We start from the raw sequence: 20,287 nt of genomic DNA on the forward strand, positions 1-20,287 counted from the left end.
AAAGAATCACTTTTATTTTCTCATAGTTTTTTTTTTTTTTTTTTTTGTAGAGTTTATTACTAGACTTACATATGTGACCACAGAACATTACGCCATTTTTATTGTATGCTCATTTATCGGATTTGGCCATCCATAAAATTCCATTCAAAAGTATTCAACTTTTTGAAAATGTTTTGTTGTTTTAATACTAAGTGGAAGTAAATATAATGTTATCTATTATTTTTTTAGTAACACTTCTAATATCTGTCAGACACAAGTCAAATTAATGATTTTAATTCCCTCATTTCATTAATATGTTTAGTCAAGATAAAAGACAAATATTTTTACAACAGGTTTGATTTTAACCAGCTCTAGTTTTCCACAATTGACTTTTGTTAATCCTGTCTTGCAATCCTTTATGTCCTCACAGGGAAAGATCGGCGAGCCGGGAGACACTGGGCCAAAAGGTTTTCCAGTAAGATCAGTGTTTTGTTTTTTGTTGTTGTTGCTGTTTTTTATTTTATTTTCTGTGACATAGATCACTGAAAATAAACAAGTTGTTCAATACATTGATAAGTTAACACGTAAGTTAGAGATGCAAGGCTGAAATGGTTCACACATACTGTATGTAGAGGAGGAGTGGTGGATTTATTGGACTCATGGATGTAGTGAAGGAGAATTGGCAGAGGGTTGGTGTAGCTGAGACGGATGCCATGAATATGGTAATATCTGCTTTGAAAGCCAAAAGAAGAAGAAACTTTCTAAAATCTGGTTCATAATGCTTTTGTATACCTGCTAAAAAAAGGACTTTGTGTAAACAACTTGTGTTTCTTGGCAAGTATTGTGTTAATTTTAGATGATGTACTGCCATCTTCCTAAACTCACAGATTGTTTTGTTGTCAGGGAATCCAAGGGCCTTCTGGACCCCCAGGGGACAAGGGAATAGCCGGCGACCCGGTAAGTTTAGACTTATAAACTCTTGACCCAGCCCTCAACCTCTTTGTGGTATTATCAGTCCAGCTCATCAAACATGTCTTGATCTCTTTCAAGAAATAGAACGTTAGTTTAATTCTCCTGTCCCTCAATCTGAAGTAAATCAGAACTGGTGAAACACAGAAATGAACATTAAAACATTATATTACTCATTTATGTGTTTCTATGTGACATTCCCACTGAAGCTGTCACAAAGTTGTCTCATTTTTCTTTTTTTGTTGTAGGTTTTAGCATAAATTCCAGGTAACAAGAGCTTTGGAAATATAGCTTTAGTAGACATTGCCTCCATATTTGTTCATTTTCCAAATTTCTGTGCTGATAACTTTTGTAATATTTTAATTATTGCTGCAGCCTTTGTTGTCATGTAAGGTCAGAACACTGTTTTTAAAGATTCAATCTCAGGCAAGCACTGCACATTTGATTTCGACCTGTGATTACCAATAATAGATTGCTGATATATAAAGATTTCCTGTTTGGGAAATACATTTTGCCATACATTTCATTTCTTTTTTTCTTTCTTTCTTCCTTCCTTCTTTCTGTTTCCTTTCTCTGAGCTTTGTTTTCTGAAATATAAATGAATGAATATGTGGGAAATTTGAGTGAATCTTCATTATTTGGATTTTTATACATCAGCTGGGGAGTTATGATGTCTATTTCCCCCTATAGTCAGCAATTTTTTATAATAGATCAACTATCATAGACATGACAAGCTTACACTTAGAGATTGTATTTTATGATGAAACAACATAAAAAAGTTGCTTATTATGTTGGTTAGGTTATCAAATAGGTTTAATCCATACATTTTCTGCTTGTTTTTTTATTTATGTTGTTGTTTTTTGTACAAATAGTACTAGATCTGATTTCTTTAATGAAAAGACCATTCAAGCTACCATGTTATTTTCTGCAGGGACCCCCCGGACCACCTGGGACTGTTGGATTGTTAGGAGAAATTGGTCCAAAGGTAAGCAAATATACAACACCTTGCAAAGCTATTCAACTTTTCACATTCCATCCATAAGTGTCAATGTGTTTTCTTGAGCTTCAATGTAGCAGACCAACACATAATTGAGCACACATGTGTTTCCGAATAAAATCTGAAATGCGTATACCATACCTATGTGTCAATAATTTGTAAAAGCACTTTTTTCTCTTAATTGCAGCTGCAAGATCAGTCAGATGGAAAATCTATTTTAAAGTCTTGCCTCAGCTTCTCAATAAGAGGCTGTAACCTTTAGCTAGGTGTATGTTCAGGAATGTTGTATGTCTGGAAGGTGCATCTCCACCAAAGTCCAAAGTCTTTTGCATCTTAACAGGTTTCTTTCTAGAATTAGCCGTTGAGTTAGTTCCATTCTTGTTCTCATGATCTCTGACCATGTTCCCCATCATTGCTGAAGAAAAGCATTCCCACAACATGATGCTGCAATCATCGTGTTTCATTACGGGGTTGTTCAGGATGATGGGCACACCAACTTACAACAAATTGGAGGCAGGATTTTCCACAGCTTTCTTCAAACACTTGCTTTCTTATTGCCACTTCACCATAGTGGCTAGATTTGTAGAATGATTAATATCTGTCTTGTCAAGAGATTCTTTCACCTGATCTGTGAAAATTTGCAGATAATTACCACGGGCCTCTTCTGTGTTTGATTTATTTGCCTCTTCCCCAGCCTGTCAGTTTAGGTGTTTTGGTAGGTTTTCAGGTATTTCATGCTCTTAACAAGGTCAGATGATGAGTTGAACAGTGCTTCATGTCATGGGCAAAACTTTGGATATTGTTTAATCATTTAACTCTGCTTTGAATTTGTCAAAAAACTGTCTCTGACTTTTAAGTTACACTTTTAAAAGTGGTATCAAAGCAAAAAGGGCTGAATACTCCATAACTATCTGATTTGATCTGTAAATACAACAAAAATTGTAAACTATGAAAACTTTTTTTCCACAATGTTGTGTTGGTCTGTCACATACTATCTCAATCTATGCATTAATGTTTGTGAGAGGACAAAATTGGAAAATGTTTAAGAGGTCTACAAACTTATTCAAGGAGTTGCACAGATACATATATTTACATCCATTTTTATTACAAGTAAAATATAAATATGTGATTCTTAGCTTCTTTCGCTGGATTAATAAAATTATATCAGCAATCTACCCTATTAGACTAATTAACTGCAGCTGACATGCATCCTTTTTCATTTTGACTACAGTTAAGATAGTAAATAATGGAACATTGATGTATTGTTTTCATGCAGTGAAACTATCTTAACATTTTAAATCAGGTATATAATTTTACTATGGACACTTTTCTAGGGTCCTGATGGCAAAGAGGGTGAACCAGGACTTCCAGGCGAACCTGGGGAGAAGGCAAGCAAACTAAACCATCGTAATTATGCCCAAATGTTTCGTATAGGTTATTTTTATCAACACTAAAAATTTGCTGTTTCTGGGTCTCAGGGGGGGCTTGGACCATCAGGGAACATCGGAGAGCAAGGACTCATAGGACAGAGGGTGAGATTGTCTGAACTGAGTTATGAAACCACTTGGTTTACTGAAAAGCTGGAGAGTTGGTTCACTTTGGAGTTTTGTATGTATTTATGTGTGCAGGGAGAGCCAGGCCTGGAGGGAGAAGCTGGTCCAGCTGGTCCTGATGGAGCAAAGGTAAACATAATTGCACACAATACTTAATGCTGCATAATTATGTTATTGAGAAAATACATTAAAGAATCAGCCAAAATTCAAATAGCCACTTGTATTTATGTGATCAGGGTGAAAAAGGCGACATGGGTCAGGAGGGTGACAAAGGTGAAAAAGGTGAAACTGGACTTAAGGGAAAGGAAGGTCCACCTGGTAGTCCTGGACTCACTGGCTTCCGGGTAAGTCATACATCTGCTTGAAATTCATGCACAATTCACTACCTTCACCATAAAGCATCCATTTGAGCTTTATCAATTCATTTCTTTACTGTTTTTACTTAAGGGTTCAGAAGGAAAGCCCGGTAAAATTGGTGAACGAGGCAAACCAGGCCTAAAGGTACAAACATAAAATTGCTTAAAAATCACTTAGTAACAACAAATATATATATATATATTAAAAAAAAGAGGGACCGACAACATCTGCTTCAAAACCTTGGAGTTAATTATCATGCTTTATGCATGTCTAGGGGGCTAAGGGTCAGCTGGGTCACCTTGGAGAAACTGGAACAGTGGGAGAGACTGGACCGCCAGGATTTGTAGGGCCGAAGGGTTCCAGAGGGACTATAGGACATGTGGTAAAGTAGAACAGTAATGATGAAGACACACTTAAAGCAGCCATTACTTAAACTGAATACATTTGAGATGTCATAATGGATGGTGTGATTAACTGCATATTTGCTTGCCACAGGGAGCTCCGGGCCGAATGGGTCAACAAGGTGAAATTGGTCTTCTAGGCTATGAGGTTAGAGAAATTATTAGCATAATATTCAAACATATTCATTAAACTTGAATTCTGTCATGTTATAACTACAAACCTCATTATATTCTATTGGCATTTTATGTGATGGACCAACACAAAGTGGAAGGAAATTGATTAATGGTTTTCACAATTTGTCACAAGCATAATTTTGAGATACCCCAAACTAAAATCTGCTGCAGCAACTGAAGGCTGTTTTATGAAGACGTAGCTAAAGGTTAACCTAGAGATTAGCCAGGCCTCTCTATTGATTCTACTCTAGCTAGAGGTTTCCTAGGTTAACCTAGCTAAAGATTAACTTAGGTTAAGAGATTGCATGGTTAACCTAGAGGTTATCTTCTACTTAGCTATGTTGGGTAGAGAAGAATCGGTTCTTCTTATAGAAAAGTTGCAAAGATAAGGTTATTGTGGGGAAGAAAACATAAAGAGTCCATTACAAGTCATGAAGGCAACACAGCAAATATGTAAAGGAAGTTCTTCTAGTCACATGAAATGAAAATTGAACTCTTGCAAAACATAAAACGATATCCCTACTGTAGTGCCAAAGTCATGCTCTGGGGAGTAGTAGATCTGAGCTAGTAGAAGGATAGATGGCGCTGAATACAGGAAAACGATGAAAGAAAACCTTTCTGCAAAAATCTTTAGTCTGGGATGAAAGTTTACCTTCCAACAGGACAACAACCCTAAACAGACACATATAACTAAAAAGGAACTGTTTAGATCCAGACATATACATGTCTTATGATGGTCCCATCAAATTCTCCTGCTGCAATTGCAGTTGAGGTTGGTTCTATAAAGAGTTCAGATGTACATAAACTGCATGAAGATTGTGGATCGTTTGATAAGGGACTGTAGTATTTCATTACTTTTTGTTGTCACTTTCCCACAGGGCCATGTGGGACCACAGGGCCCCATGGGGAGTCCAGGACCAAAAGGTGAAAAGGTACACCTCATTCACTTTATGTACAATGTTGATCTCCAATTTTTCTGTGTAATAAGTACAAATTGCTCAGTCTGACTTCAGCATTAACCGAACTTGTCCTGATGTAGAAGTTAGAGTCTCAAAGGCATCCCAGTTTGATTTTACAACTTTTAAATTGTTTCTATTCAGGGTGAGCAGGGTGATGACGGGAAGCAGGAAGGTCCTCCTGGTCCTCCGGGTCTCATGGTAAGGCCTGTATGACTGATTCTTTATATTTCTATTGGCTGTTCTTCTACAAATTCAATTGAATCAGAAAATCTTTTGTTTATATATGTATTTTCTGTGTTATCAGGGACCTCCAGGTGATAGAGGAGAGAGGGGTGAATCAGGAGACCCAGGGTACAAAGTAAGAACGACAGATTATTTCAAAACAAGTTATTTAGATGTTTTGATGAAGAGTTTTAATGTTATGTTCTTAAGGGTCAAATTGGTTTGGATGGAGAACGAGGCAGACCTGGAGCTCCTGGACAACCAGTGAGTGACCTAACTTGAATGTCGCGCAGAGCAGAGCTTATGCAAAACAAACACCACATCTATTCATGCAGGTTTTCTTGGTATGCTTTCATTTACGAAAAATACATATTTTTTTATTGCAGGGTCATCCCGGGCCTCGTGGATTCAAAGGACCTAAAGGGGCCAAAGGAGACCAAGTAAGGATGTAAAGAAATGTGATATCTGTAAAGAAAAATCTCTGCAGAAATTCAAAATCAAAAACTGATACTTGGTGGATGTGAATCAAAAAGCATAGTATTAAAATAAACATTGTTCAATGGGGGTTTGGGGCAATAATTTGACAACAGATGTGAAGTCACCACATCACACAATGTAGTTTACATTGTACTACTAAACTACGTTGAACTGAAAGTTTCTAAATCTGTTTCAAGTTAAAGGAGGAAAAAAAAGAGAAAGAAAAGACCATAAAACAGGCCTTTGACAAAACTAGAAACTTGAGGGCAGAAAGAACAAGTAAAATGTTGATTCACTCATAAAAATAAAAACAATTTAGAAGTGAAGACTATTTAAGTATTCCACATTTTAAAAATGTTTTTTTTTCTTCATCCAGGGTGAAAAAGGCAAAAAAGGACAACCTGGACAAAAAGGAGCTAGAGGAACTGAGGTATGTCATTGACTTCTTGTAGGACAAAGCTGTTCAAATTTTCTACAGCTAATGACTGTAGCCAGCTTTTTTAGGTTGGGATTTTCACTGATACAAGTTCTTCCAAACAAAGAAAGACATTTTTCCAAGAATAAAAAAAAATAAAGTTCAACATCAGAAATTCATCATTTCAAATTCAAAATTCATATTTTATTGATGACATCACTTGCTGTCATTTCAGGAACATTGACATCCAACAACTTTTACTTCAAGGCATATTACGGCACTATTATGGACTATGCTTAGCTAAATACAACAAGCGACTCACAACCATTTTATTTGCACAGACTAAAATAAAGATAAATTCAAGAGTAAGAAATAATAAGACATTAAATCCAAAACATTTTAGGAGTAATCTTTTAATAAGCTGAACATATGAGACATTTTTTCATGTTTTGGATCTATTCTCTGATCCCTTTCCTACAAAAACAAACCCACTTTGTTAATTTCAGTGAAACATTATGTGTTTAGTTGAAGTAGGTAAAACAATTTTAAAAATTGCTAATTTTTGTGTTTTAAGGAAAACTTCTTTTAAATTATTTTTTGTGAGCCTGAAGTACTTCAAACTGGAAAAATCTGTAGAAAAATGTTTGGACACAAATATTGTATATGGGCAGCTAAAGCATTAAGCTAATGTGTGTCTCAAAGAACTTGTGGGGTTTTTTTGTACAAGAAGTATTGCCATCTCTTGAAATTTTTAACATTTATTTTACAAAAGTAAATCTCTATGTCGTCTTTTTTTTTCCAATTTATTTTAATATAATATTTTAACATCATATTTTGCATAATTGCAGAGGCAAAATTACGCATTTCTAAACATGTTTTAAAAATGAAAAACCTGAAAAGTGCAACATCCACTTGTCTTTACCTCCTTCATTTATTCTGACACCTGCAAATAAAATCCAATGTAACCAATGAACTTCAGAAGTCACCTGATTAGTCATGTTTACAAGGAATCCGTAAGAAAGAGAAGTAAAATAACAAAATGTAGGACTCGGGTATATAAACACTTTTGTAAGGCACTGCATCACTGTGAAGTATGTAGCTCATTCTGGTCGTAACGCCTTCATTCTCCTCAGGGTGGGGGTGGTCCTCCTGGTCCCAGAGGTGTGGTGGGTCCAGAGGGGCGTGAGGGAGTACCTGGGGAGGATGGAACCACGGGAAAAGATGGAAGCAAAGGCATGCCGGTGAGACTTCTTTACAACTCGTTTCATAAACGTTTTCATTCACACAGCTATTGACTTTCTGGACTGATTATATGTAGTTATTGTATAAAATTATTGTAATATTCTACGCAAACAATTTGCCATATTTATCGTTGTTCCTGTCACATTTTCACTCTATTCTGTATATCTGCAACTCTTGAAACATACCCAACATCGTGCACTGGTTCAAGGTGATTGGATATTTTAAATGCTGGTGCTATGAACCGATCATTAACTTTCTCTATTTGTGAATAGGGAGAGCACGGTGATGATGGGGTGGTAGGCCTTTCTGGTAAATCTGGTGGACACGGCAAAACTGGCGTTCCTGGACTCCCCGGAGATCAGGGAGGCGTAGGACCAAAGGTGAAAGGAAAAAATAAATGGGAACAACTATAGCTCCTTGGTTGTCATTGCATTGACTTATTATTGGTCATGTCTTCACCGATAATGTAACTGTTTATCCGTCCACTCAGGGGGAGCAAGGTCTTCGAGGCCAGAGTGGACCTTCAGGAAAAAGGGGTTTCAAAGGTGGAATGGGACAACAGGGGCCACAGGGAGACAGAGGACCTAAAGGACAGCCTGTGGGTGTTACTCAGACTTTGTCATTATGAATACTGTAAATCAATCAATTCAGTTTATTTTAGATGCCACGTTTTTCTTCATTTTTGAACTTGATTATTTTTTTTCAATAGGGTGACGCAGGAGAGCAAGGTTTTCCAGGAGTTCTTGGAGTTTTTGGACCAAAGGTGAGGTCATTTCAAAATAGCAACTCACAAATTGAATCAAACATTGTATCGTCAAAATGTATGAAGAATTTAGAGTTGTTAGAACACGACCAGTGTAGGGAATTTATATGTATTTACAGAGTATAAATATATATATAAAATGACAGATCTTCTTTATGGAAAATAAAATCTCATCAGAAACATATAGATTTTACTGTATGTCACAAATCGAATTCATACATGGATTGTTAATATGAAATCTTAAATTAATTTAATGTCCATCCATCCATCATTCGTCCTTTTGTCCATCCCTCTATCTCACAATCCATTCACTTGTCTTACTATCCATCTATCCGTTGTTTATCCATCTCTCCATGAATCCAACTATATTTCCAGTCATCCACCCATGTTTAAGGTTAAAATGATGGTGCTAATATAGAACTATATGAATTTAAGCCTGGAAAAGTATGGATTTAAAAGAATCCAAAGTATGGAAAAGTATGGATTTTTTTTTTGTTGTCATTACAATATTCTTTAAAAAAAAAAACAAAGCAATAAAGATTTATCCATTATGCAAATTAAATGACATATTTTGTTTGAGAAAAATTTAAATTAAGTCCTGTGAATTTATAGATGTGTGCTTCTATTGTAGGGTCCTCCAGGAGACTTTGGACCAAAGGGCATACGGGGGCCGAAGGGGCCACAGGGTGCAATGGTACATGGCTTAATAATCTATTGAGTTTTCCAATGCTCTGCAGTCCGTTCCATTTTATCCTCTTGTGTTGTTTTCATGCAGGGTGGGAGAGGAGTTGTCGGCCCTGTTGGAATTATTGGTCCCAGTGGAAGTGCAGTATGTAGTATACCTTAAATTTCTCTTAACTTTTCTCGTCTTTCATTTTCTCGCCTATAGTATTGACTAGTCTGTGAATGTCTTCTAACAGGGTCCTAGAGGACAAAAAGGCAACCGTGGAGAGAATGTAAGTATTTCCGACTTGTTTCTGGTCTATTTTACATACTGTCAACATTATGCACCATATGAAAACAAAACTATGGCTCATTCCCAGGCTAAATACATGTCTTTATTTTCTCAAAACAGGGATTTCAAGGTCCTAGGGTATGTCTTTATATTAACTTTCTTTCCTTCAAATATTAAAAATAGGTATTTTAGTGTTCCCATATGTCATACCAGTTTACAAGTTTCCTCTGGATGTTCGTTTTTATTTATTAGGGATCACCTGGACCTCGTGGACGTCCTGGACCTCCAGTAGGTTTCAACTTTAATAAATAATACCAAATTTCATTTCTGCTACTGAAAACTCATTGTCTAAGTAACTTCTTTTCCTCTCTGTAGGGCCCTCCTGGAATCCCTCTTTCATTTGTAAGTACCTTAATGCTATTTCTTCAGGTTTACAAGTCGTAAAAAGGGATTTACTAAAACATAATTTCCGAAAGATGGCACTGAAACTGATGAAATGAATTAATGTGAGACTTCTGCTCTGCAGAAAGAAGATGGCCTTGTGATTGTTGATTCACCCAATCCTGTCAGGACTGAGGTTGGTCAGATTTGATATTTCTGCTATTTTGTGCACCGATTAGATTTTAGTAGTTGATTTCCAATCATAAGGTTTTATAATGCTTTGACGTGTTGATTCCAATTTTAGCAATTTGCAATTTTGCTTTAAAACCATCAACATGGATAAAAGAACAATATTTAAAACCTTTTTGGTTGCCTTAACGCTATTACAGTAGCTTTTCGACTTTTGTCCCTAGTTGGACTTTTAAGACCATATTTAACAGGCCACCTAGCTGAAACTACATTACAATAAAATACATTGTCAAGGCAGTAAATGTAAAGCAAACGTATTTAAATTATCTTTAGCATATTATGTTAGCTATCAGCATGGCTAGCAGCGAGTGCATATTTAAGAAAATGTAAATCTTTGATTCTTTTCATCTGTCCTCCAGCATAGACCAGCAATGGACCTGCCGATGCTCGACCAGGGAGCGGAGATCTTCAAGACCCTCCACTACCTCAGTAACTTGATCCAGAGCCTGAAGAACCCATTGGGCACTCGGGACAATCCCGCTCGTATCTGCAGGGACCTTCACAGTTGTGAACAGAAGTTAAATGACGGTGAGACGGGATACTTGTTACGCTAGATAGAGTGAGTGTTTAATCGCTTGGATAGTTTTGAAACCAAATTTGTGTTTTTTTTCTCAGGCACTTATTGGATAGATCCCAATCTTGGTTGCTCATCTGATACAATAGAAGTCTCCTGCAGCTTTACTGGTGGTGGACAAACTTGCCTTAAACCAATAACAGTTTCCAAGGTATACAAGATGCAACTGAAGGTTTAATGAATATTTACACAAATGGGCAGTGTTGCATTGATCTCTTTTCTTCTACAGCCGTCAATCGAGGTTGGTCGTGTCCAAATGAACTTCCTGCACCTCCTGAGCTCAGAGGCTATTCAGCACATCACCATCCACTGTCTGAACATCTCAGTTTGGAGGTCAGCTGAGGATCAGCTCCCTGACCATCGGTCTGTGAAATTCAAGGCCTGGACCGGAGAAGTGTTTGAAGTGGGAGGGGAGCTCGAGCCAGATGTTTTGGAGGACTCCTGCTGGGTAGGATTTAAGATGTTGTAATCTGGTGTAAAGCGCCTCAGACCTCATGCTCTCACACCATCTTCAAATCTGATGACTAAAATTTATTTATTTATTGTTGTTATTGTGTTTTTAGATAAATGATGGGCGCTGGCACCAGACCCAGTTTGTGTTCCATTCCCTGGATCCCACCCTGCTCCCCGTGATCGACATCTACAACCTCCCAAAAACAAATTCTGCGTCACATTACCACCTGGAGATCGGTCCGGTTTGCTTTCTTTGAGGGCCACAGCGTCGGTCTTCTGAGCACAAAGGGATAGACAACCTCCCCCTGCAAATCATCTTCATGCAGGCACGGAGACCAGAAAGGTCATGTAATCGTGGCCAAACATTGTCCAAGTGAGGAAAAACTCACTGCCTTCCCCCCTGCCCAAAACAGACACTGCTTCACAACCAAACTCCTAGTGGACTGCAAGCAGAGAAAAAAGGAGGAAACAGAGAGCAAGGCGGCGGGGTTACAGGAGCAGGGGAGTTCTTGCACTACTGGCTTCTCAGACCAACAAATTCTTCCTCAAGCTCCTTCGGGAGGATCTCCATGTTAAAGGATAAAATACCACGCAATGTCTCCAGGACATTTTAAGTGAAAGGAGGCCAAGTTCAGCAGTGAATATTTGAAGTAACTTATTTCCACAACTGTATACAGTCTGTATACTTTGTGTAATATTCAGATTTTGTCATAGCACCTATAGTAATTGGGATTTTGTAAATATAGATATATATATATACATATATATATATGCTCTATTATTGACTTTATACATGTATATCTTTTGTAAATTAATAATCTTTAAGTGCAATAGATAAAAGTAAAAAATATATATTTTGGAACATAGAGCTTAAAACCAGATGCTAAAGTACACTGTGCAAAAAGGCACATAAGCTTTCTCTCCACAATGTCTGACATCATATTAGACTACGCTTCTCTTGTTTTAGCTGTGTTATTTGGATTTGCTAAATGCCAGAATAGTAAGACCTTTTTTACAGATTTTTTTAAATGCTGTTCAAATTCAGAGGCTTACATGCACTATAGGATTACTGTGGCTTTAAGTAGATGAGTAAAGTCCAAATTATTATGTCATTTTTGCAAGCTTCTGGTAGGTCAATTCACAATGTTTTAGTTGAATGAGGAACATGACTGTTGCTTTACTGTAAATCAATACCTTAAAGGTACTGCTTCCTTGTAACGAAAAAGAACTCTGTTAAGATAGAGAAACACAGAAAATTGTGTTTCACAAGTCTGATTTATCCTTGGGTAACAATTCCCAGATTCCTGAATCTGTCACATTCACCTCTTCAAACTATTACATACAAATACAAACACCATGAGGATATTCAGCCATACTGTTAGATAAAGAGGCAGGTTATGGATCCATGAGATGAACAAGTTTTGGTGCTAATGTGTGTATCACCCCCAAAACAGAAGTGTAAGGCTGGAGAGAGGGATTCGTTATCCACTGTGAAATGAGTCCTGTGCTGATATGTGCTGAAAGGCCACTCTCCAAGGAAGAAGTCATCATGGCAAAAGCAACATAAAAAGTTGGATTACAGTTTGCAAATACACTCAAGGACAACTTTTGGTGAAAAAGAAGGACATTTGCGAGACTGAGAACACCACTCCACACATGAAGCATTGGGTTGGCACCATACTAATAATGTGTGGGTGTTTTGTTGCAGGAGGGTGTTCTGCACTTCACAAAATAGATGCCATGATGAGGACAGAAACATTATGTTGAAATATTGTTAAATATTGAAGCATCTCAAAACATTATCCAGGACGTTAAAGCTTGTCTGCAGTGTTCCACATGGACAATGATTGGCAGAGCCCCAATCTCAGGCCCATAGAAATCTTGGGAATTAATATTTACCACAGTCATGGAGTTTAAATGACAAATCTATCAGACACAAAGAAAGTACATATAAAAAGTACAGCATTGTTTTTTTCTCTTTCTGATGATTCTGATATTTAGCATATATTAATAATTTTGGTAACTTCCCTAAAACAGGAAACATTCAGCGTGATTTTATGACAGACAGTGAAGAGAAAAATTGTTGTGTCTTTTATTACAATGTATGCAAGTGTCTGGTTTAAGCTGTTTATGGAAGGATTTTATCTTATAATTTTTTTTATGTCGAACGGGGTGCCATTTTACTTGCCTTTGGTGCTCATCTCTTCATGGTATTTCATAGGTGAATTTATCCAAAAGCAGAATTCATATATTTATGTACTCTGAACAGAAGATTTACATTTTCTTCTTGCTGTGAGAAGGACAGTGGTCACAAACCAAAGCCAAAAACAAACAGATGCCACTGATGACTGGAAGGGCTTTAGACTGAGGAAGAGGAAGAGAAGCTTAACTTCTCAGTAGTGTTTTAATAAATCTTCTCTAACTGTGGATTACAGCTTCAGGTTCTTGCTTCCTCATTAATTAATAAAAACAGAATACATAGTCAACACCAGTTGAGCAATTAAAATCAAAAAGACTACAGGTAGAAGCTGTCCATAAAGGAGATCTGAGCCACAGAAGAATGGAGAGCGGGTACAGGAATCAAAACGGAAACCTCCATCTTTTATCCCGGTGCTAAGAACATTTCCAAAGGTGCTAGTGATAGTGCTGTTATACACCACTTTGCTAAATTATTCAAATGCATATAGTGCATGCAGGCTTTGCTTAGTAAAAAAGTTTATATACAACTTACCCATTCCATTACACTGCGCTACATCCTGAACCCATTTATCATGACATAATTGCCAAATTATTTTTCATTTCCACTCTACTTTTAAATAAAAGCTCAATTTAAGCATTTTTATACATTTCTCAAATATTTCTGTGTTTATATCCAGTATAAATCCCAGGGTTTAAACCATTTCCAAAAATATGTACAAAGCCCCGCTGAGCTGTATGTAATATTTTTAGCAACTAGAAGATAGTTTTTATAGGGAAAAAAATAATTATTGTAGCTGGAATCAAGTGTGTATAATTCTGTAAACCTTGCTGTATACAGTGGATCCCCTCTTGCTAATTTAATGTTATTTAATGCTGTTAATGTGGTTGCAGATTGCGCAAATTTCTGTTAGTTAAAGCAAAACTACTCTTATTGACAATGTTATATAGCCGTGCTCCCAACTGGTCTTGGAGTTTATGGGATTTTTATGTGTAAATTTGGGGCTCCAGAGAACAAATTTATTGCAATATTATTTCTTTTATTTTTCTAAATTTTTTATTGTTTTTATTTCTTCCATGATAATCAACCATGTACTGTATGAGAACTGTGCTCTTCTATAACTTGTGTTTTAAGGAATTATGCAAATATGTGAAAATGGTTTCTACTTTTTTTTGTAAATCTTTCCTGAAAATGAGCTAAGAATACCTCATAATTTTACATGAGCAAATATTTTCTATTGCATTCATAATTAAAACCTGTTTGAAAATATAAGATACATGCAGCAAACCATCAAACTTTCAATGAGATCATTTCTGGTGCATTCATCTCTTATTTGTCCGCTCTTTAGTCATTGTTCAGTGTCTGTTAAATAAATACTTTAAAATTGTCTGTGGATTTTTACTGTTTACCTCACTAAAAGTATTCAGTTTGCTAAAACACATTTAACTTTAATAATGTCATCTTACGTGTTAATACCTATATGGTATGTGTTCTATTTAGACATACATACATACATACATATGTGTGTCAGTGATTCTTGAGAAGAGGGACAAAACAAGTTCTATGGATAAAGCACAAAATTTGAATAAAATATAAACAAAATATAATTTTTTCAAATATCTGACTAAACTAACCTGGGCCATGTGAGCACAACAATGTATGTTTTCCTGGTGTTTGCTGAATATTTTTTATTTTAAACATTGTATTAGGTGTAGGGTGTCTTTAAAATCCCTTGTCCTGAAGCAGAACTCAATACATTATAATAGTTTAAAACAATTAAAGGAATAGTAAGATAATATATTATGACAATTAAGTATAAGTATTCAAATAAATAATTATAAAAGTTTCAATAAATTGAATTAAAAATCATTTTATATATATTTTCCAACTCAATTGAAATTTGTCCCAAGTTTTTGTCAACACCGTCAGACATAAAAAGAATGTTTAAAAAAATCAGGCATTATTGGGGGGCACCAGAACTTCTGAGGACCCCATGACCTCTTCCTTTCTCTTCCTTTGCTAAGAGAGCTAAGCAGCTCTAGTTAGCATATGTTATTCTTTAGTTTTTTCTTCCGTTTTATTCCTAAGTTACTCGTCACAAGCATGATGTGTCAACACCATAGCTGACAATTTACAAAATCTTATGAAATTTTGCGAAATAAATGCTTAATTTTAGTAAACTGTAAAGATGTCATGGACCTGATGAGCTACAATATGGCCTTCTGAGTAACATCATATAAATTGGTAGTTTGGCATTTCGTCAACTCTGTCAGAGTTTTTAGCTGACAGTGTGACTCTTTCAGTGATAATGTTGACAAATCTCACTTAAATGTGCAGTTAACTCATTTTAATATATTTTACATAAATGCCTTTACTTCACATGTATCAAGTTTTTCATTTTACTCACTATTTTGTCACCACCTTCAGTTCTGTCAACTCCGTCATGCACAGTCAACCCCGTCAGATGGACTTTATGTTGTTGTTTTTTTTGTTTTAAATAATATTTATTTTCTTTCTTGAGAAGCATTTGTCTTTCAAACTGGGTAAAAATATCACTAATAGGGTCATTAAAAAAATATTTTAAATTTTATTTTGTCAGATGGTGATGACAAAGTTCTGGGTCAGATCCATTTTAAAATGCAATTTTCAAAAAATGTTGCAACTGAGAGCCTGCACCTTAGCATCTTTACATTTCCAAAACATTATTTGTCATATTTGTATACAAAAGCTTGAGGAATAATAAATAAAAAAAATTGGGAAAATTTAAACCCATTTTGTCCCACTTCTCAAGAATCACTGATGTATGATTGTACATACATGTATGTATATATATGTATATATATGTTCGCTAAGTCTTCGCTAAGTCTTTTAGTGGTACGCAGAACCCGACCTTAACAGCTTACTTTCACCACTGGTTGAAGTTAACTTTTACACCACATGGTGTCGCTAATGATATTTGGATATTTTTCATTTGAAGCTGGACCAGTTGAAAGACTGTGTGTTTAGCCTTGCCTCTACACTACTGTCCTTACAAAACTGTTTTTGAATGTCATAAAGAGTCCAGATTACACATTGCTGTAAACTCTTTTCACTAAATAGCATAATTACCATTTGCCTAGAGTAAGTGTTAATTATGCTGTAACACACCCTACTCACCACAAGTTATCTTGAAGGAACAGTTCAATGTCAACACGTACACAGCTTAGCATGGTGCTGTTTAGATTTTTTTTTTTTACTTAAGGGAAGGGGAACACAGATACAAGCCCGTGCACTGTTAGCCCTGCCATGCCAACTTTACAAACAGCACTCATTTCTGCTGTTTGGCTACATTTTATGTGTCGGATAATTTCAAGACAAGTAGGACTCATAAGCCTTATTCTTGTTTTTAAGTAATGTTTTCATTTTATCAGAGATAGTGACGTGCCCATGTGGGTGGACTTCGCCTGGAACAAATTATTTAAAAATGACAGCAGTGATATTTTTGAGTCTTACGGTCCTCCCTTGAGTGCTTGCTTTGACCAATCGCTTTTTGCCTGTATAAACCCTTCTCAATGCTCCCTTCTCAGCTGTTTGAAATTTTCAGTTTTCATTGTTGCATAAAATAATTACCCACATACGTATGTCTAGATGCAAATATGTTGTGGAGAATCGAACATTTATAGCGTCCCTTGTGTTGTTGCAAATGTAAGTCGCTCTGCTTGCCTTCTGAAATTGTCCAAACAAGACTTCTTTCAGGTAGTTTTCAAAATTCCTACAACACCCAAACGCATCATCAGTTTTCAACGTGCACAATGGTGACGTTTACCATATCGTAATGGCGGTAGCCTGAACTATTTTGAATTCTTATCTGCTTTTCGAGGTTTACGGCCTGTCTGGGCGGTAAAATGCCCTGTTTTGTTGGTAAAAACAATTTATAAGTTTACGGCTATAATGGATTCTGTTGTTGGCGACGACGTGACCCTCCCCGTTGATGTCAACGGAAGGTAAAAACTAAAACAAGGAAAGCTAGCGGGCTGCTGCTAGCTAGCATGTCAGACCGTTGTATGTTGAAGCTAAGTCATATTATAAACTATGTCATCTAACGCTCTATTTGCTTCCACTTAGTCAATACTTATTATACCATATTGACTTTCATGTTGCGAGTTATTAAATTAAATTGTTTTTTGTATATTAACATATGTAAATTGCCTTTTTAGGCGTTAGTATTGCATCTTAGTGGTATTGTTTTATTTTAAGTCTTACATGAACTTTTCACGTCATAATGGAGAAGCTTTTTAGGATATGTTAACGTCGAAAACCGTTTAAGGCCAACTAAAACATTGTTAGTTAGTAACTTATGCTATTAAGTAGTTAGGGTCGCATTGGGAATGAATAGTCCCATCACTTGATAGTTTGACAGTAAATAATCGATCTGTATTTTTACCTAGCTTGTGTTATAAAATTGTTATTTCCAATAGATCAATTAAGCAAATCGTATAAGGACTAGACAATGATGCCTGTAGATGTAAACAGTGTTTTTTTTAAAAAAAAGAGATGTCATATCAATCTGATTGGATGATGCTGTGATATGACTGTGATGGTAGGGCGGCATTTGAGCTGTCATTCTGGGAGTATTATAGCGGAAATTATGAGCCAATGTGCTTCGACTGTAGCAGCGTCGTCTCCCTCTTTGCTTTGTGCAAGAGGGGTAATTATTATGCTGAATTTATTTTCAGTTTGGTTTTTTTTTTCCCCACTCGTGCTTTCCCTAACCGAAGATTGTGATTGCGGTAGGTAAACGTACATTTTTACAGCGCTTGTTGAATTAGCTAGTTCATAGCTTTCCTGTTCCGCTGTGAAACTAGTTATATATGTGCTGTTTTGTTTACACTTGTGCCGATGGTTGCTTTACCTTAAACTGACACAGTCCAGCTGTGCTGTGGAAAAGCGGTCATGCAGGTGGTAAGCTTGCCTCCGTAATTTAAGATGTTAGCTGATATGTGTGGTGTGAGTTACTTATTGGCTAATTCTGAAACCTGATTCATGTTGCTGTTTCAGTTTTGTTGAAAATATGAACTTTGTTCTGATGGCTCGTGTAATGGGTGGAGTTTTTTTTTAAAATAAGATTGTTCAAAATTATGTGTGCTTAGTTGCTGTTATGTTTGACATCTGCAGCTGAACAAAGTGAGAAAAAGAGGAAGTCATTGTTTACAGAAAATTGCATTGTTTCCATTGGAGGGGTTACTGACAAAACACGGAGCAATCACTGTGTCCTCTTTTATGTTTTAGTTTCAATAAAGGCCGTTTTTGTTATGTTGAATATGTTTAACAGTAATTTCTCTGCTACCGCTGCTGTCACTGTACTGTGTTGACTCTTCATTTACACAGGAAGAGGCTGCTTGGCATGTGAAACCTCAGTGATGCAATGATTGTCCTCACAGAGTTAATGGCGTTCAGTGTTTTTTAGGAATATTGCATTACACTGGGAAGTATTATGATCGTTATCACATTCTCACATTACATCAATTATTTTATTTTATTGAGCTTTTATTTAACCAGATAACACAGTTGTAGAGAGAGATCAAGACTTCTTTCACAAGAGTGGCCAAGAAAGGCAGCTGCATACATCATATTGGATGTATGCAGCTGATAGACAACAAAAACAAACATAGCAAATATATAAATTATAATCAGTGTAATGTTTTGTTCCCCATCATTTTATAGTTTTATACAGATAAAAATGTGATGTGCACGTGTATTCACCCCCAATTGGTCAGTATGAAGCAGTGCTAACCAGTTTCCCTGTTGCTGGTTATCCCAGTGTATGATGCTGATACCACCATGGTGCATTCAGGGCAGAGTGTAGTGTTAGTTTTCTGTAAAGCCCCTTTTTATGTGCTGGCTCCCTAAATGGCTTTCAGAGCAAATGGGAATTAAATACTTATCCATATAGCACTTTTCAGTTTTTTATTTGTAAAACATTTAGAAAATTATGTTTCATTTTCCCTCCACTTTGCAATTATGCAATACTTAGTGTTGTTCTATTTCACAAAATCCCAATAAAATTAATTGACGTTTGTGGCTATTAGGTGACAACATGTGGAAAAGGTCAAGAATACTTTGGCAAGACACTGTAAACATCTGACTCTGTAATTATGAAAATAGAGTCTTTCTTCAATTACATTTTGCCATAAGTTTTAAATCAATAATTATTTGTCTTGCTGGTACGTCTTTCATTTAGAAACTGAAGTATGTGTAATGTAAAGCAGTGGGAGGAAGATTTTCAGGGCTTTGTATTATTAGATATGAAGGTCAAAGCACAGGATGTGGAACATACAATTGGAACCACTTAGGTCTTTTGTTTTTATATAAAGCTCCTTCTCCTGCCTTAGAAAATATTTTTTTTACAAATCAGCTATGATACATGTGGAAGTGATGGATACAGGCATACTTGTTTGTTGCTGTCCAGATGTGTGTTGCTTTGTGCTTTGTTCTGAGTTAGAAACACCACTGTCTCTTTACTGTGTGATGCTTTGCTGATTCTGGGCCACAGTACTCTGCTTGTGTAGCAAATGAAAGCTCCTTCCAACTTCTATTTTGTTTTTGTCTCCTCCCTGTGTGAACACAAGAGCTTGGCTGCCTCTGGCACATGATGTCACTTACACACAATTCTTGTTTTTATGTCTTTGAAGGGACCTTTCATTAAAGACATGCCTTTTCTTGCACCTTAACCAACACACTGTTTGCATAAACCTAAACAGAGTTTGGGTAATTAAAAAAAAAATCAAAGTAAACCATTTGGGTTAAACATTTTAGTCCTAGCAGTCAAAGTCCAGCTCTTGGATCATACATAAAGAAAAACAGCAGCACACATGCAGAGAAAAGACTCAATACCAGAGTGAATGGAAATGAAGCGGATTCATTCTGAAGCTATTTATGGAGCATCCTTAGGGCTCAGTGGAACTAGCCAGTATGAGCAATACATAAACAA

The 20,287-nt window shown here is 36.3% G+C and overlaps 2 protein-coding genes across 8 annotated transcripts in view; both read left to right on the plus strand.

The window, feature by feature from the left end:
- The window catches only part of col27a1 (collagen type XXVII alpha 1 chain), an 80,436-nt gene extending 65,732 nt beyond the window's left edge, over positions 1-14,704 (plus strand). The window contains exons 31-61 of the mRNA XM_023338353.1: positions 410-454; positions 883-936; positions 1,880-1,933; positions 3,280-3,333; positions 3,424-3,477; positions 3,574-3,627; positions 3,735-3,842; positions 3,946-3,999; positions 4,130-4,237; positions 4,351-4,404; positions 5,309-5,362; positions 5,531-5,587; positions 5,694-5,747; positions 5,822-5,875; positions 5,998-6,051; positions 6,465-6,518; positions 7,637-7,744; positions 8,018-8,125; positions 8,236-8,343; positions 8,455-8,508; positions 9,140-9,202; positions 9,284-9,337; positions 9,429-9,464; positions 9,584-9,601; positions 9,716-9,751; positions 9,839-9,865; positions 9,990-10,040; positions 10,453-10,621; positions 10,709-10,818; positions 10,897-11,115; positions 11,231-14,704. Of these exons, the coding sequence (XP_023194121.1) occupies positions 410-454; positions 883-936; positions 1,880-1,933; positions 3,280-3,333; positions 3,424-3,477; positions 3,574-3,627; positions 3,735-3,842; positions 3,946-3,999; positions 4,130-4,237; positions 4,351-4,404; positions 5,309-5,362; positions 5,531-5,587; positions 5,694-5,747; positions 5,822-5,875; positions 5,998-6,051; positions 6,465-6,518; positions 7,637-7,744; positions 8,018-8,125; positions 8,236-8,343; positions 8,455-8,508; positions 9,140-9,202; positions 9,284-9,337; positions 9,429-9,464; positions 9,584-9,601; positions 9,716-9,751; positions 9,839-9,865; positions 9,990-10,040; positions 10,453-10,621; positions 10,709-10,818; positions 10,897-11,115; positions 11,231-11,377 (2,274 nt within the window). The 3' untranslated portion in view covers positions 11,378-14,704. The remainder of the gene's footprint in view (positions 1-409; positions 455-882; positions 937-1,879; positions 1,934-3,279; positions 3,334-3,423; positions 3,478-3,573; positions 3,628-3,734; positions 3,843-3,945; positions 4,000-4,129; positions 4,238-4,350; positions 4,405-5,308; positions 5,363-5,530; positions 5,588-5,693; positions 5,748-5,821; positions 5,876-5,997; positions 6,052-6,464; positions 6,519-7,636; positions 7,745-8,017; positions 8,126-8,235; positions 8,344-8,454; positions 8,509-9,139; positions 9,203-9,283; positions 9,338-9,428; positions 9,465-9,583; positions 9,602-9,715; positions 9,752-9,838; positions 9,866-9,989; positions 10,041-10,452; positions 10,622-10,708; positions 10,819-10,896; positions 11,116-11,230) is intronic.
- Positions 14,705-17,122: 2,418 nt separating this feature from the next.
- The window catches only part of LOC102226128 (CDK5 regulatory subunit-associated protein 2), a 36,250-nt gene continuing 33,085 nt past the window's right edge, over positions 17,123-20,287 (plus strand). For 6 of the 7 annotated variants that reach the window (XM_023338718.1, XM_023338724.1, XM_023338720.1 and 3 more), the window contains exon 1: positions 17,123-17,300. In XM_023338718.1, the coding sequence (XP_023194486.1) occupies positions 17,248-17,300 (53 nt within the window). In that variant the 5' untranslated portion in view covers positions 17,123-17,247. Of the gene's footprint in view, positions 17,301-17,943; positions 18,087-20,287 lie in introns of those variants that run through there. The other variant, XM_023338722.1, reaches the window with a different exon arrangement.

This window comes from Xiphophorus maculatus, chromosome 8 (genome assembly GCF_002775205.1).
Source record: "Xiphophorus maculatus strain JP 163 A chromosome 8, X_maculatus-5.0-male, whole genome shotgun sequence".
NCBI lineage: Eukaryota > Metazoa > Chordata > Actinopteri > Cyprinodontiformes > Poeciliidae > Xiphophorus > Xiphophorus maculatus.